The following is a 20,421-nucleotide window of genomic DNA, read 5'->3' as shown; positions in this document are numbered from 1 at the left end:
GAGAGCCATGGATTAGTGATGGAGGGGTTGAGGTCAGGTCACCTTACGGGAGACATAAAAGCTTATGGCTCGTATCACTAGTGTCCTGCCGAGCATTAAAGAACAATGTTCATACAGATATTTAGGAGGAGACGCAAACTCTGAGAACGGTTAAAAATTAGTGCTTGTGTGAAAATGTTTAAGTCTGAATGTATTGAAGAAAACACTTTGTTTGTGGTGTTATGTAACTTTCTCAATCATCATCATTCATGACTCATTCATGATTATTCATCATCATAGTAGCATCCACATGAATGTAGAAGTGTTCAGAAACATCTTCTATTCTTACTGACAATACAAGTGAAGTGACTCCAAAATGACAGGACATTATTCACCATTCAGTTTCTATTAGGAAATCATCTAAAACACATCCAAGACAAACTGCAAATTATTTCAACAAGTTTGTAGAATCACAAGCTTGATGTAATCACTGCAGGCAACGAATATTGGACCAAACACCAAACATTTGACTAAATAAATTTGTCCTAATACTGTATATACTTAACACTTTTTCAAACAGAATACATAAAGTGCTTTCATATCTAAATGGTGAAACAGATATATATTAAAATACCCTCAAATAAAAGTTGACATTATATACTGTCACCTCCTGTCACTGTAAGCTTCACTGTCCAAACACATATGGTGTGGACTATGTGTGTCTGGTAAACACATGTGGATCTGGTGAACAGTTATCACTTGTTGACCAACTACAGGAATACTGACCTCAGAGTCTCCAGTTTACAGTGGGGATTCCCCAGTCCAGCAGAGAGCAGCTCCACTCCTGAATCCTTCAGGTCATTGTTACTCAGGTCCAGCTCTCTCAGGTGTGAGGGGTTTGACTCCAGAGCTGAGACCAGAGAAGCACATCCTTCCTCTGTGACTCCACAGTCTGACAGCCTGACAAAGAGATCATCATGACTTCACAATAACACTGTTAATTTAACACCAGTAGTGTAGAAGGACAATGGCAGATGCATTTGGTTTATTCTCTCAAATAACATATAGATTAATCTTAGATTTCCTATAATTGTATGGTCATATAGCTACACTAATGTGAACATCAATTAAAGTGTTCAACATGTTTTTCAATATACTATTATATACCTATTATAATACATATTTTTCTCTAAACTGAATATTTGTTCCTGATGATTAGTTCTTAAATGTAATTTTATTTACTCACAGAGCAGCTCTGGAGGCTTTGACCACTGGCAGCAGCCTCAGAAGACCTTCCTCTGATCTGGAGTATTTCTTCAGGTCAAGCACATCCAGCTCCTTTTCTGAAGTCAGCAACACAAAGACCAGAGCTGACCACTGTGCAGGTGACAGTTTGTCTTCTGAGTGACTTCCTGATCTCAGGTAGCTTTGAATCTCCTCCACTAGAGAATGGTCATTCAGTTCATTCAGACAGTGGAACAGATTGATGCTCCTCTCTGGAGAGGGATTCTCCCTGATTTTCTTCTTGATGTACTTGACTGTTTCTTCATGGCTCTGTGAGCTGCTTCTTGTCTTTGTCAGTAGACCTTGTAAGTGCTTCTGATTGGACTCCAGTGAGAGGCCCAGCAGGAAGCGGAGGAAAAGGTCCAGGTTTCCCGTCTCACTTTGTAAGGCTTTATCCACAGCACTCTTGTAGACAGTAACTTTATGCTTGCCTCTGAACAGCAAAGAAAAGATACTGGACTTGGTTTGTAGTTTGTCCATTACATTCTCATTGTTGTTGATGAATGAGAGGAACACATATACAGCAGCCAGAAACTCCTGAATGCTCAGATGAACAAAGCAGTACACCTTGTCGTGGTACAGCCCACATTCCTCTTTAAAGAGCTGTGTGCACAATCCTGAGTACACTGAGGCTTCATTGACATCAATGCCAGCCTCTTTCAGGTCTTTTTCATAGAAAATCAGATTGCCCTTCACAAGCTGTTGAAAAGCCAGTTTTCCCAGTGACAGAATGCTCTCTTTATTCCAGTGTGGACCTGTCTCTTCTTTCCCAAGATACTTTTCATTCTTCTGTTTGGTATGAAACACCACAAGGTGTGTGTACATGTCAGTCAGAGTCTTGGGCATCTCTTCTCTCTTATGTTTCAGCATGTGTTCAAGGACTGTTGCAGAAATCCAACAGAAGACTGGAATGTGGCACATGATGTGGAGGCTCCTTGATGTCTTTATGTGTGAGATGATTCTGTTGGCCAGGTCCTCATCACTGAATCTCTTCCTGAAGTACTCCTCCTTCTGTTGGTCATTGAACCCTCGTACCTCTGTCACCTGGTGAACACACCCTGAAGGGATCTTATTGGCTGCTGCAGGTCGGGTAGTTATCCAGAGGAGAGCAGAGGGAAGCAGATTTCCCTTGATGAGATTTGTCAGCAGAACATCCACTGAGGTTGACTCTGTGACGTCACAACAAATCTTGTTCTTCTGGAAGTCTAGGGGCAGTCGGCACTCATCCAGACCATCAAAGATGAACAGAACTTTGTACTTGTCGTAGTTGGAGATTCTTGATTGTTTGGTTTCCATTGAGAAGTGATTAAGAAGTTCAATGAAAGTGTGTTCATCCCCTTTCATTAAATTCAGCTCCCGGAAAGGGAATGAAAATACAAATTGGACATCCTGATTTGCTTTTCCTTCAGCCCAGTCCAGAATGAACTTCTGCACAGAGACTGTTTTTCCAATGCCAGCGACTCCCTTTGTCAGCACAGTTCTGATAGGTTTGTCTTGTCCAGCTAAGGGTTTGAAGATGTCATTACATTTGATTGCAGTCTCTGGTCTTGCTTGTTTCCTGGTTGTTGTCTCATTCGGTCTCAGCTCATGTTCATTATTGACCTCTCCTGTTCCACCCTCTGTGATGTAGATCTCTGTGTAGATCTTATTGAGAAGTGTTGGGTTTCCTTGTTTAGCGATCCCCTCAAATACACATTGAAACTTCTTCTTTAGATTAGATTTGAGTTCACTTTGGCAAATCAGAGCAAGCTCATCTGAATGAAGAAATAACACATTGGATATTAATATTAGTCTGTTTTAATGCCTACAGTATTGTAGGACTGTTATACATTCTTACATTACAATAATGTATTATCTTAACTGACAGTATAAATGTGTAAATGTTTTCATAATGCATTACAGACTGGTGTGACTGATTATATTATTATTGGTATTATTGATGCTATTATTAATGTTCTCTCTCTATATATATAAATTAATCACAACACATCCCTGCTGCTACTTGATGAGGTCACTAGGTGTTGTGTTAAGGCTGCTACAATATCATTGAGTTACACAGCTACTTTAGCTGTACTTTAGCTACAGCTTTTAAATGTTATAAAACATCATTCAACATGAGGTAGACAGCTCTTACATTTCTCCAGTGTGTCAGCAAGCTCCATCTGGTTCATTTTCCTCAGGACGTGCAGTGTGATCTTCAGAGCCCCCTCTCTGGCACTGCTCTCCTGCTTCTCATCTTCAGCATCCACCACTTCCTTATCCTGTTTCTGACTCTCAAAGCATTCTGGGAGTTTTGGACTAAGAATCCTCTTGAACCTCTTCAGTTCATTCTTCACAAATGTCATAATATTCTCTTCAAGCAACTGAGATAAATAAAGTAAATAAGTTTAGAAAGAGAAGAAATGCTTTCTCATAAAAAATTAACTGCTTTTTCAAGCGAAGGCCTTTTAAAATGGAAACGCTATTCATCCAGATGTGAAAATACTGCCCCCTACCCCAGAGAGGTTAATGCATGATTGACAGATTAACCTGAGGTAAACAAAAACAAATGTACATAACAGGACAACATACACTGAATATGGAGGCCAGGTCTGTTTGATGAGTCTGGGGAGACTGACCACTGAGAGTCTCTGACTCTGATCTCTCCTGTTGGTTTCTGTGGACAAAACATGAGATTACATCTCCTCATCCAGGGAGTAAACACACACACACACACACACACACACACACACACACACACACACACACACACACACACACACACACACACACACACACACACACACACACACACACACACACACACACACACACACACACACACACAGGGAGGGAATGTTGTGTTTGTTTAATATTGTTTTAGGACTATGAAAATGGACCAAAGGATGAGCCTATGGATTATGAAAACAACAACAATAAATGGGAGAGGAGAAATGACTAGAGACAGTGTTGTTTAACTCACTGACCAGGACCCATGAGTTCTTCTTACCTTTGTTCAGTAGAAAAGTCTCCCTCTCTAAAGTTTAGAGGAGGATTCATAGACCAGTCACTCTTCATGGACACAAAGCTGGGAACAGGGGAGGGTGGTCTCTCCTGCTTGATTGGGCTTCAACACAACAGAGACAAACATTACATCTCTCATTTACTCTGAGCTCAGATGGAGAAACATAAGAAGAGTTTCATTCCACGCTATATACCCATTTTCAGAAACATTTGGAAATTAGCGTTTATTTCTTAGAGACATTTTGAAAGAGATTGGTGTGTTTTTTCACTATCTAATCATGGCATGGGGTAGCTCAATGACAGACATGTATTTGTTGAAAACTTATCACTTGTTGGTTTTATTTCAGAGAGACAAATAATCATGCAAAATTATATATCTGCCTCACTCAGAGAAATGAGAAGTACTGCTAGGTTTTACACAGTCAAATGTAACAAATAACTAAATATTTTATAGAGATAGGTACAAATGATACATTTGTGACATCAATTTAAAAAAATAATAAAAAAAAGATTAAATACAGTAGCATGAGATCTGTATGTAAAACATTTTCTTTTGAATTCAGCAGATGCTTTTGTCCAGGACCTGCTTTCCCAAAACCATCTTAAAGCTATGTTTATCATTAAAACCTTCGTAGGAGCATCGTTAAATATCTGAGTTGTTTCCCAAAACAATCTTAAAGCTATGTTTATCATAAAAAACCTTCGTAGGAGCTTCGTTAAATATCTGAGCTGTTTCCCAAAACAATCTTAAAGCTATGTTGATCATTAAAACCTTTGTAGTAGCATCGTTAAATCTCTGAGCTGTTTCCCAAAACCAATTGTATTAACGTAGAACAGCTGAGTGCATCGTTAAATCTCTGAACTGTTCCCAAAATCATTGGTATTAACGTTGAACAACTGAGTGCATTAAATCTCTGAGCTGTTTCCCAAAACCATTGGTATTAATGTAGAACAGCTGAGTGCATCTTAAATCTCCGGGCTGTTGCACAAAACCATTGGTATTAACCTAGAACAGCTGAGTGCATCGTTAAATCTCTGAGCTGTTCCCCAAAATCATTGGTATTAATGTAGAACAGCTGAGGGCATCGTTAAATCTCTGAGCTGTTTCCCAAAACCATTGGTATTAACGTAGAACAGCTGAGTGCATCGTTAAATCTCTGAGCTGTTCCCCAAAATCATTGGTATTAATGTAGAACAGCTGAGTGCATCGTTAAATCTCTGAGCTGTTTCACAAATCCATTGGTATTAACGTAGAACAGCTGAGTGCATCGTTAAATCTCTGAGCTGTTTCCCAAAACCATCTTAAAGCTATGTTCATCATTAAAACCTTCGTAGGAGCATCGTTACATCTCTGAGCTGTTTCCCAAAACCATCTTAAAGCTATGTTCATCATTAAAACCTTCGTAGGAGCATCGTGAAATCTCTGAGCTGTTTCCCAAAACCATTGGTATTAATGTAGAACAGCTGAATGCATCGTTAAATCTCTGAGCTGTTTCCCATAACCATTGGTATTAACGTAGAACAGCTGAGTGCATCGTTAAATCTCTGAGCTGTTTCCCAAAACCATTGGTATTAACGTAGAACAGCTGAGTGCATCGTTAAATCTCTGAGCTGTTTCCCAAAACCATTGGTATTAACGTAGAACAGCTGAGTGCATCGTTAAATTTCTGAGGTGTAGCCCAAAATCGTTGGAATTAACGTAGAACAACTGTGCATCGTTAAATCTCTGAGCTGTTGCCCAAAACCATTGGTATTAACGTAGAAGAGCTGAGTGCATCGTTAAATCTCTGAGCTGTTTCCCAAAACCATTGGTATTAACGTAGAAGAGCTGAGTGCATCGTTAAATCTCTGAGCTGTTTCCCAAAACCATTGGTATTAACGTAGAAGAGCTGAGTGCATCGTTAAATCTCTGAGCTGTTTCCCAAAACCATTGTTGTATTAACCTAGAACAGCTGAGTGCATCGTTAAATCTCTGAGCTGTTTCCCAAAACCATTGGTATTAACCTAGAACAGCTGAGTGCATCGTTAAATCGTTAAACATTAACGATTTCTGAAAATCAAATAAAATGAAAATAATGCGTCTGCTCTCAAGCTTAGCCTTTTCTTAACAACACTGTCATCTCAGATTTTCAAAAAATGCTTTTAAACCATAGAAATTGACTAATTTGTGTAAGAGTATGCTAAGCTAGCTTAGCATTTTGAGTAGCATTTAGCACGCAACATTTTCACAAAAACCAGATAACCAAATAAATAAAATCATTTACCTTTGAAGAGCTTCTGATGTTTTCAATGAGGAGACTCTCAGTTACATACCAAATGCACAGTTTTTCCTGAAAGCATCTGTGTGTAGGAGAAATCGTTCCGTTTTGTACATCGCATTTGGCTACCGAAACAAACCGAAAATTCAGTCACCTACAACGTCAAACTTTTTCCGAATGAACTCCATAATATCCGAAACATGGCAAACGTTGTTTGGAATCAATCCTCAAGGTGTTTTTTCACATATCTCTTCATTGATATATCGTTCGTGGAAGCTTGCATTCTTCTCTAAATTCCATGGAAAAATACTTGCAGCTGACTTTTGCGCACCAATTTCGGCGCAGGACACCGGGCGGACACCTGGTAAATGTGGTCTCTTATGGTCAATCTTCCAATGATATGCCTACAAATACGTCACAATGCTGCAGACACCTTGGGAAACGACAGAAAGGGCAGACTTACTCCTCTCGCATTCACAGCCATATAAGGAGACAATGGAAAACAGAGCCTCAAAAATCCTGCTCATTTCCTGGATGCCGTCTCATCTTGTTTTTGCCTGAAGCTCACGTTCTAGGGCACGCACAGAAAATATCTTGGTAGTTCTGGACACGTCAGAGTGTTTTCTTTCGAAAGCTATCAATTATATGCATAGTCGAGCATCTTTTTGTGACAAAATATCTTGTTTAAAACGGGAACGTTTTTCATCCAAAAATGAAATAGCGCCCCCAGAGCATCAAGAGGTTAATGTAGAACAGCTGAGTGCATCGTTAAATCTCTGAGCTGTTTCCCAAAACCATTGGTATTAACGTAGAACAGCTGAGTGCATCGTTAAATCTCTGAGCTGTTTCCCAAAACCATTGGTATTAATGTAGAATAGCTGAGTGCATCGTTAAATCTCCGAGCTGTTGCCCAGAACCATTGGTATTAACGTAGAACAGCTGAGTGCATCGTTAAATCTCTGAGCTGTTGCCCAAAATCATTGGTATTAACGTAGAACAGCTGAGTGCATCGTTAAATCTCTGAGCTGTTTCCCAGAACCATTGTATTAACGTAGAACAGCTGAGTGCATCGTTAAATCTCTGAGCTGTTGCCAAAAATCATTGGTATTAACGTAGAACAGCTGAGTGCATCGTTAAATCTCTGAGCTGTTTCCCAAAACCATTGGTATTAACGTAGAACAGCTGAGTGCATCGTTAAATCTCTGAGCTGTTTCCCAAAACCATTGGTAAACCAGCTGAGTGCATCGTTAAATCTCCGAGCTGTTGCCCAGAACCATTGGTATTAACGTAGAACAGCTGAGTGCATCGTTAAATCTCTGAGCTGTTGCCCAAAATCATTGGTATTAACGTAGAACAGCTGAGTGCATCGTTAAATCTCTGAGCTGTTTCCCAAAACCATCTTAAAGCTATGTTCATGATTAAAACCTTTAGGAGCATCGTTAAATCTCTGAGCTGTTTCCCAAAACCATCTTAAAGCTATGTTCATCATTACAACCTTCGTTGGAACATCGTGAAATCTCTGAGCTGTTTCCCAAAACCATTGGTATTAATGTAGAACAGCTGTTAAATCTCTGAGGTGTAGCCCAAAATCATTGGAATTAACGTAGAACAACTGAGTGCATCGTTAAATCTCTGAGCTGTTGCCCAAAATCATTGGTATTAACGTTGAACAACTGAGTGCATCGTTAAATCTCTGAGCTGTTTCCCAAAACCATTGGTATTAACGTAGAACAGCTGAGTGCATCGTTAAATCTCTGTGCTGTTGCCCAAAACCATTGGTATTAACGTAGAACAGCTGAGTGCATTGTTAAATCTCTGAGCTGTTTCCCAAAACCATTGGTATTAACGTTGAACAGCTGAATGCATCGTTAAATCTCTGAGCTGTTTCTCAAAAGCATTGGTATTAACGTAGAACAGCTGAGTGCATCGTTAAATCTCGGAGCTCTTCCCCAAAATCATTGGTGTTAATGTAGAACAGCTGAGTGCATCGTTAAATCTCTGAGCTGTTTCCCAAAACCATTGGTATTAACGTAGAACAGCTGAGTGCATTGCTGTTGCCCAAAACCATTGGTATTAACGTAGAACAGCTGAGTGCATCGTTAAATCTCTGAGCTGTTTCCCAAAACCATTGGTATTAACGTAGAACAGCTGAGTGCATCGTTAAATCTCTGAGCTGTTTCCCAAAACCATCTTAAAGCTATGTTCATCATTAAAACCTTCGTAGGAGCATCGTTAAATCTCTGAGCTGTTTCCCAAAACCTTCTTAAAGCTATGTTCATCATTAAAACCTTCGTAGGAGCATCGTGAAATCTCTGAGCTGGTTCCCAAAACCATTGGTATTAACGTAGAACAGCTGAGTGCATCGTTAAATCTCTGAGCTGTTTCCCAAAACCATTGGTATTAACGTAGAACAGCTGAGTGCATCGTTAAATCTCTGAGATGTTTCCCAAAACCATTGGTATTAATGTAGAATAGCTGAGTGCATCGTTAAATCTCCGAGCTGTTGCCCAGAACCATTGGTATTAACGTAGAACAGCTGAGTGCATCGTTAAATCTCTGAGCTGTTGCCCAAAACCATTGGTATTAACGTATAACAGCTGAGTGCATCGTTAAATCTCTGAGCTGTTTCCCAAAACCATTGGTATTAAGGTAGAACAGCTGAGTGCATCGTTAAATCTCTGAGCTGTTTCCCAAAACCATTGGTATTAACGTAGAACAGCTGAGTGCATCGTTAAATCTCTGAGCTGTTTCCCAAAACCATTGGTATTAACGTAGAACAGCTGAGTGCATCGTTAAATCTCTGAGCTGTTCCCCAAAATCATTGGTATTAATGTATAACAGCTGAGTGCATCGTTAAATCTCTGAGCTGTTTCCCGAAACCATTGCTATTAACGCAGAACAGCTGAGTGCATCGTTAAATCTCTGAGCTGTTTCACAAATCCATTGGTATTAATGTAGAACAGCTGAGTGCATCGTTAAATCTCTGAGCTGTTGCCAAAAAAACATTGGTATTAGCGTAGAACAGCTGAGTGCATCGTTAAATCTCTGAGCTGTTTCCCAAAACCATCTTAAAGCTATGTTCATCATTAAAACCTTCGTAGGAGCATCGTTAAATCTCTGAGCTGTTTCCCAAAACCATCTTAAAGCTATGTTCATCATTAAAACCTTCGTTGGAGCATCGTGAAATCTCTGAGCTGTTTCCCAAAACCATTGGTATTAATGTAGAACAGCTTAGTGCATCGTTAAATCTCTGAGGTGTAGCCCAAAATCATTGGAATTAACGTAGAACAACTGAGTGCATCGTTAAATCTCTGAGCTGTTGCCCAAAATCATTGGTATTAACGTTGAACAACTGAGTGCATCGTTAAATCTCTGAGCTATTTCCCAAAACCATTGGTATTAACGTAGAACAGCTGAGTGCTTCGTTAAATCTCTGTGCTGTTGCCCAAAACCATTGGTATTAACGTAGAAGAGCAGAGTGCATCGTTAAATCTCTGAGCTGTTTCCCCAAACAATTGGTATTAATTTAGAACAGCTGAGTGCATCGTTAAATCTCTGAGCTGTTTCCCAAAACCATTGGTATTAATGTAGAACAGCTGAGTGCATCGTTAAATCTCTGAGCTGTTGCCCAAAATCATTGGTATTAACGTGGAACAACTGAGTGCATCGTTAAATCTCTGAGCTGTTTCCCAAAACCATTGGTATTAACGTAGAACAGCTGAGTGCATCGTTAAATCTCTGAGCTGTTTCCCAAAACCATTGGTATTAATGTAGAACAGCTGAGTGCATCATTAAATCTCTGAGATGTTGCCCAAAACCATTGGTATTAACGTAGAACAGCTGAGTGCATCGTTAAATCTCTGAGCTGTTTCCCAAAACCATTGGTATTAACGTAGAACAGCTGAGTGCATCATTAAATCTCTGAGCTGTTTCCCAAAACCATTGTTATTAACGTAGAACAGCTGAGTGCATCGTTAAATCTCTGAGCTGTTGCCCAAAATCATTGGTATTAACGTTGAACAACTGAGTGCATCGTTAAATCTCTGAGCTGTTTCCCAAAACCATTGGTATTAACGTAGAAGAGCTGAGTGCATCGTTAAATCTCTGAGCTGTTTCCCAAAACCATTGGTATAAATGTAGAACAGCTGAGTGCATCGTTAAATCTCTGAGCTGTTTCCCAAAACCCTTGGTATTAATGTAGAACAGCTGAGTGCATCGTTAAATCTCCGAGCTGTTGCCAAAAATCATTGGCATTAACGTAGAACAACTGAGTGCATCGTTAAATCTCTGAGCTGTTTCCCAAAACGATTGGTATTAATATAGAACAGCTGAGTGCATCGTTAAATCTCTGAGCTGTTTCCCAAAACCATTGGTATTAATGTAGAACAGCTGAGTGCATCATTAAATCTCTGAGCTGTTGCCCAAAACCATTGGTATTAACGTGGAACAACTGAGTGCATCGTTAAATCTCTGAGCTGTTTCCCAAAACCATTGGTATTAACGTAGAACAGCTGAGTGCATCGTTAAATCTCTGAGCTGTTTCCCAAAACCATTGGTATTAATGTAGAACAGCTGAGTGCATCATTAAATCTCTGAGATGTTGCCCAAAACCATTGGTATTAACGTAGAACAGCTGAGTGCATCGTTAAATCTCTGAGCTGTTTCCCAAAACCATTGGTATTAACGTAGAACAGCTGAGTGCATCATTAAATCTCTGAGCTGTTTCCCAAAACCATTGTTATTAACGTAGAACAGCTGAGTGCATCGTTAAATCTCTGAGCTGTTGCCCAAAATCATTGGTATTAACGTTGAACAACTGAGTGCATCGTTAAATCTCTGAGCTGTTTCCCAAAACCATTGGTATTAACGTAGAAGAGCTGAGTGCATCGTTAAATCTCTGAGCTGTTTCCCAAAACCATTGGTATAAATGTAGAACAACTGAGTGCATCGTTAAATCTCTGAGCTGTTGCCCAAAATCATTGGTATTAACGTTGAACAACTGAGTGCATCGTTAAATCTCTGAGCTGTTTCTCAAAACCATTGGTATTTAGAACAGCTGAGTGCTTCGTTAAATCTCTGTGCTGTTGCCCAAAACCATTGGTATTAACGTAGAAGAGCAGAGTGCATCGTTAAATCTCTGAGCTGTTTCCCCAAACAATTGGTATTAATTTAGAACAGCTGAGTGCATCGTTAAATCTCTGAGCTGTTTCCCAAAACCATTGGTATTAATGTAGAACAGCTGAGTGCATCGTTAAATCTCTGAGCTGTTTCATGAATCCATTGGTATTAATGTAGAACAGCTGAGTGCATCGTTAAATCTCTAAGCTGTTTCCCAAAACCATTGGTATTAATGTAGAACAGCTGAGTGCATCGTGAAATCTCTGAGCTGTTGCCAAAAACATTGGTATTAGCGTAGAACAGCTGAGTGCATCGTTAAATCTCTGAGCTGTTTCCCAAAACCATCTTAAAGCTATGTTCATCATTAAAACCTTCGTAGGAGCATCGTTAAATCTCTGAGCTGTTTCCCAAAACCATCTTAAAGCTATGTTCATCATTAAAACCTTCGTTGGAGCATCGTGAAATCTCTGAGCTGTTTCCCAAAACCATTGGTATTAATGTAGAACAAAGTGCATCGTTAAATCTCTGAGGTGTAGCCCAAAATCATTGGAATTAACGTAGAACAACTGAGTGCATCGTTAAATCTCTGAGCTGTTGCCCAAAATCATTGGTATTAACGTTGAACAACTGAGTGCATCGTTAAATCTCTGAGCTATTTCCCAAAACCATTGGTATTAACGTAGAACAGCTGAGTGCTTCGTTAAATCTCTGTGCTGTTGCCCAAAACCATTGGTATTAACGTAGAAGAGCAGAGTGCATCGTTAAATCTCTGAGCTGTTTCCCCAAACAATTGGTATTAATTTAGAACAGCTGAGTGCATCGTTAAATCTCTGAGCTGTTTCCCAAAACCATTGGTATTAATGTAGAACAGCTGAGTGCATCGTTAAATCTCTGAGCTGTTGCCCAAAATCATTGGTATTAACGTGGAACAACTGAGTGCATCGTTAAATCTCTGAGCTGTTTCCCAAAACCATTGGTATTAACGTAGAACAGCTGAGTGCATCGTTAAATCTCTGAGCTGTTTCCCAAAACCATTGGTATTAATGTAGAACAGCTGAGTGCATTAAATCTCTGAGATGTTGCCCAAAACCATTTATTAACGTCTCATCGTTAAATCTCTGAGCTGTTTCCCAAAACCATTGGTATTAACTAGAACAGCTGAGTGCATCATTAAATCTCTAGCTGTTTCCCAAAACCATTGGTATTAACGTAGAACAGCTGAGTGCATCGTTAAATCTCTGAGCTGTTTCCCAAAATCATTGGTATTAACGTTGAACAACTGAGTGCAACGTTAAATCTCTGAGCTGTTTCCCAAAACCATTGGTATTAACGTAGAAGAGCTGAGTGCATCGTTAAATCTCTGAGCTGTTTCCCAAAACCATTGGTATAAATGTAGAACAGCTGAGTGCATCGTTAAATCTCTGAGCTGTTTCCCAAAACCCTTGGTATTAATGTAGAACAGCTGAGTGCATCGTTAAATCTCCGAGCTGTTGCCAAAAACATTGGCATTAACGTAGAACAACTGAGTGCATCGTTAAATCTCTGAGCTGTTTCCCAAAACGATTGGTATTAATATAGAACAGCTGAGTGCATCGTTAAATCTCTGAGCTGTTTCCCAAAACCATTGGTATTAATGTAGAACAGCTGAGTGCATCATTAAAAGCTGTTGCCCAAAACCATTGGTATTAACGTGGAACAACTGAGTGCATCGTTAAATCTCTGAGCTGTTTCCCAAAACCATTGGTATTAACGTAGAACAGCTGAGTGCATCGTTAAATCTCTGAGCTGTTTCCCAAAACCATTGGTATTAATGTAGAACAGCTGAGTGCATCATTAAATCTCTGAGATGTTGCCCAAAACCATTGGTATTAACGTAGAACAGCTGAGTGCATCGTTAAATCTCTGAGCTGTTTCCCAAAACCATTGGTATTAACGTAGAACAGCTGAGTGCATCATTAAATCTCTGAGCTGTTTCCCAAAACCATTGTTATTAACGTAGAACAGCTGAGTGCATCGTTAAATCTCTGAGCTGTTGCCCAAAATCATTGGTATTAACGTTGAACAACTGAGTGCATCGTTAAATCTCTGAGCTGTTTCCCAAAACCAATTAACTAGAAGAGCTGAGTGCATCGTTAAATCTCTGAGCTGTTTCCCAAAACCATTGGTATAAATGTAGAACAACTGAGTGCATCGTTAAATCTCTGAGCTGTTGCCCAAAATCATTGGTATTAACGTTGAACAACTGAGTGCATCGTTAAATCTCTGAGCTGTTTCTCAAAACCATTGGTATTAACGTAGAACAGCTGAGTGCTTCGTTAAATCTCTGTGCTGTTGCCCAAAACCATTGGTATTAACAAAATCGTTAAATCTCTGAGCTGTTTCCCCAAACAATTGGTATTAATTTAGAACAGCTGAGTGCATCGTTAAATCTCTGAGCTGTTTCCCAAAACCATTGGTATTAATGTAGAACAGCTGAGTGCATCGTTAAATCTCTGAGCTGTTTCACAAATCCATTGGTATTAATGTAGAACAGCTGAGTGCATCGTTAAATCTCTAAGCTGTTTCCCAAAACCATTGGTATTAATGTAGAACAGCTGAGTGCATCGTTAAATCTCTGAGCTGTTGCCAAAAAAACATTGGTATTAGCGTAGAACAGCTGAGTGCATCGTTAAATCTCTGAGCTGTTTCCCAAAACCATCTTAAAGCTATGTTCATCATTAAAACCTTCGTAGGAGCATCGTTAAATCTCTGAGCTGTTTCCCAAAACCATCTTAAAGCTATGTTCATCATTAAAACCTTCGTTGGAGCATCGTGAAATCTCTGAGCTGTTTCCCAAAACCATTGGTATTAATGTAGAACAGCTTAGTGCATTAAATCTCTGAGGTGTAGCCCAAAATCATTGGAATTAACGTAGAACAACTGAGTGCATCGTTAAATCTCTGAGCTGTTCCCCAAAATCATTGGTATTCTGAACAACTGAGTGCTGTTAAATCTCTGAGCTATTTCCCAAAACCATTGGTATTTAGAACAGCTGAGTGCTTCGTAAATCTCTGTGCTGTTGCCCAAAACCATTGGTATTAACTAGAAGAGCAGAGTGCATCGTTAAATCTCTGAGCTGTTTCCCCAAACAATTGGTATTAATTTAGAACAGCTGAGTGCATCGTTAAATCTCTGAGCTGTTTCCCAAAACCATTGGTATTAATGTAGAACAGCTGAGTGCATCGTTAAATCTCTGAGCTGTTGCCCAAAATCATTGGTATTAACGTGGAACAACTGAGTGCATCGTTAAATCTCTGAGCTGTTTCCCAAAACCATTGGTATTAACGTAGAACAGCTGAGTGCATCGTTAAATCTCTGAGCTGTTTCCCAAAACCATTGGTATTAATGTAGAACAGCTGAGTGCATCATTAAATCTCTGAGATGTTGCCCAAAACCATTGGTATTAACGTAGAACAGCTGAGTGCATCGTTAAATCTCTGAGCTGTTTCCCAAAACCATTGGTATTAACGTAGAACAGCTGAGTGCATCATTAAATCTCTGAGCTGTTTCCCAAAACCATTGTTATTAACGTAGAACAGCTGAGTGCATCGTTAAATCTCTGAGCTGTTGCCCAAAATCATTGGTATTAACGTTGAACAACTGAGTGCATCGTTAAATCTCTGAGCTGTTTCCCAAAACCATTGGTATTCGTAGAAGAGCTGAGTGCATCGTTAAATCTCTGAGCTGTTTCCCAAAACCATTGGTATAAATGTAGAACAGCTGAGTGCATCGTTAAATCTCTGAGCTGTTTCCCAAAACCCTTGGTATTAATGTAGAACAGCTGAGTGCATCGTTAAATCTCCGAGCTGTTGCCAAAAATCATTGGCATTAAAGAACAACTGAGTGCATCGTTAAATCTCTGAGCTGTTTCCCAAAACGATTGGTATTAATATAGAACAGCTGAGTGCATCGTTAAATCTCTGAGCTGTTTCCCAAAACCATTGGTATTAATGTAGAACAGCTGAGTGCATCATTAAATCTCTGAGCTGTTGCCCAAAACCATGAACAACTGAGTGCATCGTTAAATCTCTGAGCTGTTTCCCAAAACCATTGGTATTAACGTAGAACAGCTGAGTGCATCGTTAAATCTCTGAGCTGTTTCCCAAAACCATTGGTATTAATGTAGAACAGCTGAGTGCATCATTAAATCTCTGAGATGTTGCCCAAAACCATTGGTATTAACGTAGAACAGCTGAGTGCATCGTTAAATCTCTGAGCTGTTTCCCAAAACCATTGGTATTAACGTAGAACAGCTGAGTGCATCATTAAATCTCTGAGCTGTTTCCCAAAACCATTGTTATTAACGTAGAACAGCTGAGTGCATCGTTAAATCTCTGAGCTGTTGCCCAAAATCATTGGTATTAACGTTGAACAACTGAGTGCATCGTTAAATCTCTGAGCTGTTTCCCAAAACCATTGGTATTAACGTAGAAGAGCTGAGTGCATCGTTAAATCTCTGAGCTGTTTCCCAAAACCATTGGTATAAATGTAGAACAACTGAGTGCATCGTTAAATCTCTGAGCTGTTGCCCAAAATCATTGGTATTAACGTTGAACAACTGAGTGCATCGTTAAATCTCTGAGCTGTTTCTCAAAACCATTGGTATTAACGTAGAACAGCTGAGTGCTTCGTTAAATCTCTGTGCTGTTGCCCAAAACCATTGGTATTAACGTAGAAGAGCAGAGTGCATCGTTAAATCTCTGAGCTGTTTCCCCAAACAATTGGTATTAATTTAGAACAGCTGAGTGCATCGTTAAATCTCTGAGCTGTTTCCCAAAACCATTGGTATTAATGTAGAACAGCTGAGTGCATCGTTAAATCTCTGAGCTGTTGCCCAAAATCATTGGTATTAACGTGGAACAACTGAGTGCATCGTTAAATCTCTGAGCTGTTTCCCAAAACCATTGGTATTAACGTAGAACAGCTGAGTGCATCGTTAAATCTCTGAGCTGTTTCCCAAAACCATTGGTATTAATGTAGAACAGCTGAGTGCATCATTAAATCTCTGAGATGTTGCCCAAAACCATTGGTATTAACGTAGAACAGCTGAGTGCATCGTTAAATCTCTGAGCTGTTTCCCAAAACCATTGGTATTAACGTAGAACAGCTGAGTGCATCATTAAATCTCTGAGCTGTTTCCCAAAACCATTGTTATTAACGTAGAACAGCTGAGTGCATCGTTAAATCTCTGAGCTGTTGCCCAAAATCATTGGTATTAACGTTGAACAACTGAGTGCATCGTTAAATCTCTGAGCTGTTTCCCAAAACCATTGGTATTAACGTAGAAGAGCTGAGTGCATCGTTAAATCTCTGAGCTGTTTCCCAAAACCATTGGTATAAATGTAGAACAGCTGAGTGCATCGTTAAATCTCTGAGCTGTTTCCCAAAACCCTTGGTATTAATGTAGAACAGCTGAGTGCATCGTTAAATCTCCGAGCTGTTGCCAAAAATCATTGGCATTAACGTAGAACAACTGAGTGCATCGTTAAATCTCTGAGCTGTTTCCCAAAACGATTGGTATTAATATAGAACAGCTGAGTGCATCGTTAAATCTCTGAGCTGTTTCCCAAAACCATTGGTATTAATGTAGAACAGCTGAGTGCATCATTAAATCTCTGAGCTGTTGCCCAAAACCATTGGTATTAACGTGGAACAACTGAGTGCATCGTTAAATCTCTGAGCTGTTTCCCAAAACCATTGGTATTAATGTAGAACAGCTGAGTGCATCATTAAATCTCTGAGATGTTGCCCAAAACCATTGGTATTAACGTAGAACAGCTGAGTGCATCGTTAAATCTCTGAGCTGTTTCCCAAAACCATTGGTATTAACGTAGAACAGCTGAGTGCATCATTAAATCTCTGAGCTGTTTCCCAAAACCATTGTTATTAACGTAGAACAGCTGAGTGCATCGTTAAATCTCTGAGCTGTTGCCCAAAATCATTGGTATTAACGTTGAACAACTGAGTGCATCGTTAAATCTCTGAGCTGTTTCCCAAAACCATTGGTATTAACGTAGAAGAGCTGAGTGCATCGTTAAATCTCTGAGCTGTTTCCCAAAACCATTGGTATAAATGTAGAACAGCTGAGTGCATCGTTAAATCTCTGAGCTGTTTCCCAAAACCATTGGTATTAACGTAGAAGAGCTGAGTGCATCGTTAAATCTCTGAGCTGTTGCCAAAAATCATTGGCATTAACGTAGAACAACTGAGTGCATCGTTAAATCTCTCAGCTGTTTCCCAAAACGATTGGTATTAATATAGAACAGCTGAGTGCATCGTTAAATCTCTGAGCTGTTTCCCAAAACCATTGGTATTAATGTAGAACAGCTGAGTGCATCATTAAATCTCTGAGCTGTTGCCCAAAACCATTGGTATTAACGTAGAACAGCTGAGTGCATCGTTAAATCTCTGAGCTGTTTCCCAAAACCATTGGTATTAACGTAGAACAGCTGAGTGCATCGTGAAATCTCTGAGCTGTTTCCCAAAACCATTGTTATTAACGTAGAACAGCTGAGTGCATCGTTAAATCTCTGAGCTGTTGCCCAAAATCATTGGTATTAACGTTGAACAACTGAGTGCATTGTTAAATCTCTGAGCTGTTTCCCAAAACCATTGGTATTAACGTAGAAGAGCTGAGTGCATCGTTAAATCTCTGAGCTGTTTCCCAAAACCATTGGTATAAATGTAGAACAGCTGAGTGCATCGTTAAATCTCTGAGCTGTTTCCCAAAACCCTTGGTATTAATGTAGAACAGCTGAGTGCATCGTTAAATCTCCGAGCTGTTGCCCAAAATCATTGGCATTAACGTAGAACAACTGAGTGCATCGTTAAATCTCCGAGCTGTTGCCCAAAATCATTGGCATTAACGTAGAACAACTGAGTGCATCGTTAAATCTCTGAGCTGTTTCCCAAAACCATTGGTATTAATATAGAACAGCTGAGTGCATCGTTAAATCTCTGAGCTGTTGCCCAAAATCATCGGTATTAATGTAGAACAGCTGAGTGCATCATTAAATCTCTGAGCTGTTGCCCAAAACCATTGGTATTAACGTAGAACAGCTGAGTGCATTGTTAAATCTCTGAGATGTTGCCCAAAATCATTGGTATTAACGTGGAACAACTGAGTGCATCGTTAAATCTCTGAGCTGTTTCCCAAAACCATTGTTATTAACGTAGAACAGCTGAGTGCATCGTTAAATCTCTGAGCTGTTTCCCAAAACTCTCACGCCTTGGTCTTAGTATTTTGTGTTTTAGTTTATTAGTTAGTCAGACCAGGGTGTGACATGGGGTTATTATGTATTGTGTTTTCGTATTGGGGTTTGTAGTGTCTGGGATTGTAGCTGATTAGGGGTGTGTGTGTGTTTAATAGGTTGGCTGCCTGAGGCGGTTCTCAATCAGAGTCAGGTGATTCTCGTTGGGAACCATATTTAGGTAGCCTGGTTTCGCTTTACATTTCGCGGGTGATTGTTCCTGTCTCTGTGTAGTGTGCACCAGTCAGGCTGTAATAGGTTTCACGTTCTGTTTGTTATTTTTGTATTTATTAGTTATTCGTGTATAGTTCGTTCGTTTGTCTTCACTAAATAAACATGAGTAACTTACACGCTGCATTTGGTCCGACTCTATTTCAACTAAAGAAGAACGCCGTTACAGAATCACCCACCACACTCGGACCGAGCAGCGTGTCAACAGGCAGGAGCAGCGCAAAGAGGAGCCGCGTTTTAAGGATTTCTGGACATGGGAGGAAATCCTTGACGGAAGAGGACCCTGGGCTAAACCAGAGGAGTGTAGCCGCCCAAAGGTGCAGCAGGCGAAGTTGAAACAGGAGCTACACGAGAGACAACAGAAGCAGCTTCAGTGGGAGAGGCTACACCATTTAGAGAATTGGACATGGGAGGAGGAACTGGACGGAGAAGGACCCTGGGCTATCGCCGCCCCAAGGAGGAATTAGAAGCGGCTAAAGCGGAGAGGCAAATGTATGAGGAGGCAGCACGGCGACGTGGATGGAAGCCCGAAAAGCAGCCCCAAAATTTTTTTGGGGGGGGCTATCAGGGAGTATGGCTGCGTCAGGTAGGAGACCTGCGCAATCTCCCTGTGCGTACCGGAGAGCTAGAGAGACCGGGCAGGCACCGTGTTATGCAGTGGCATAGCCCGGTGCGGTATATTTCAGCTCTGCGTATCGGCCGGGCTAGATTGCGCGTCGAGCCTAATGCTATGAAGCCGGCTCTACGCATCTGGTCTCCAGTGCGTCACCTTGGGCCGGTTTACATGGCACCAGCCTTGCGCTCTGTGTCTCCGGTTCACCTACATAGCCCAGTGCAGGCTATTTCTCCTCACAGCACTGGCAGGGCAACCGAGAGTATTCAACCAGGTAAGGTTGGGCAGGCTCGGTGCTCAAGAGCTCCAGTGCGCCTGCACGGTCCGGTCTATCCAGAACCACCTCCACACCCCAGCCATCCAGTAGCAGCTCCCCGCACTAGGTTTCCTGTGCGTGTCCTCGGCCAAATACCACCAGTGCCAGCACCACGCATCAGGCCTTCAGTGCGCCTCGCCTGTTCAGCACAGCCAGCGCTTTCTCCCTCTCCTGCGCTGTCGGAGTCTCACGCCTGTTCAGCGGTTCTAGAGCCTTCCTCCTCTACAGCGCTGCCGGAGCCTCCTGTCTGTATAGAGCAGCCTAAGCTGTCAGTCTACATTGAGCAGCCAGAGCTGTCAGTTTGCATAGAGCAGCCTGAGCTGCTAGTCT

At 40.6% G+C, this 20,421-nt stretch overlaps 1 protein-coding gene across 1 annotated transcript in view; it reads right to left on the bottom strand.

Annotated features, from left to right (window-relative positions):
• Positions 1 to 770: 770 nt before the first annotated feature.
• LOC135535058 (NLR family CARD domain-containing protein 3-like) overlaps positions 771 to 20,421 on the bottom strand; it is a gene marked incomplete at its 3' end in the record, with an annotated part of 66,985 nt that continues 47,334 nt past the window's right edge. The window contains exons 4-8 of the mRNA XM_064961792.1: positions 4,253 to 4,369; positions 3,835 to 3,919; positions 3,398 to 3,626; positions 1,226 to 3,017; positions 771 to 939 (exon numbers count right to left, since the gene is read on the bottom strand). Coding sequence (XP_064817864.1) covers positions 771 to 939; positions 1,226 to 3,017; positions 3,398 to 3,626; positions 3,835 to 3,919; positions 4,253 to 4,369 — 2,392 coding nt within the window. The remainder of the gene's footprint in view (positions 940 to 1,225; positions 3,018 to 3,397; positions 3,627 to 3,834; positions 3,920 to 4,252; positions 4,370 to 20,421) is intronic.

The sequence above is a fragment of the Oncorhynchus masou genome, unplaced genomic scaffold (genome assembly GCF_036934945.1).
Source record: "Oncorhynchus masou masou isolate Uvic2021 unplaced genomic scaffold, UVic_Omas_1.1 unplaced_scaffold_439, whole genome shotgun sequence".
NCBI classification, from domain to species: Eukaryota; Metazoa; Chordata; class Actinopteri; order Salmoniformes; family Salmonidae; genus Oncorhynchus; species Oncorhynchus masou.
Note: the sequence above shows the minus strand (reverse complement) of the source record. Positions and strands in the feature narration are given on the sequence as shown.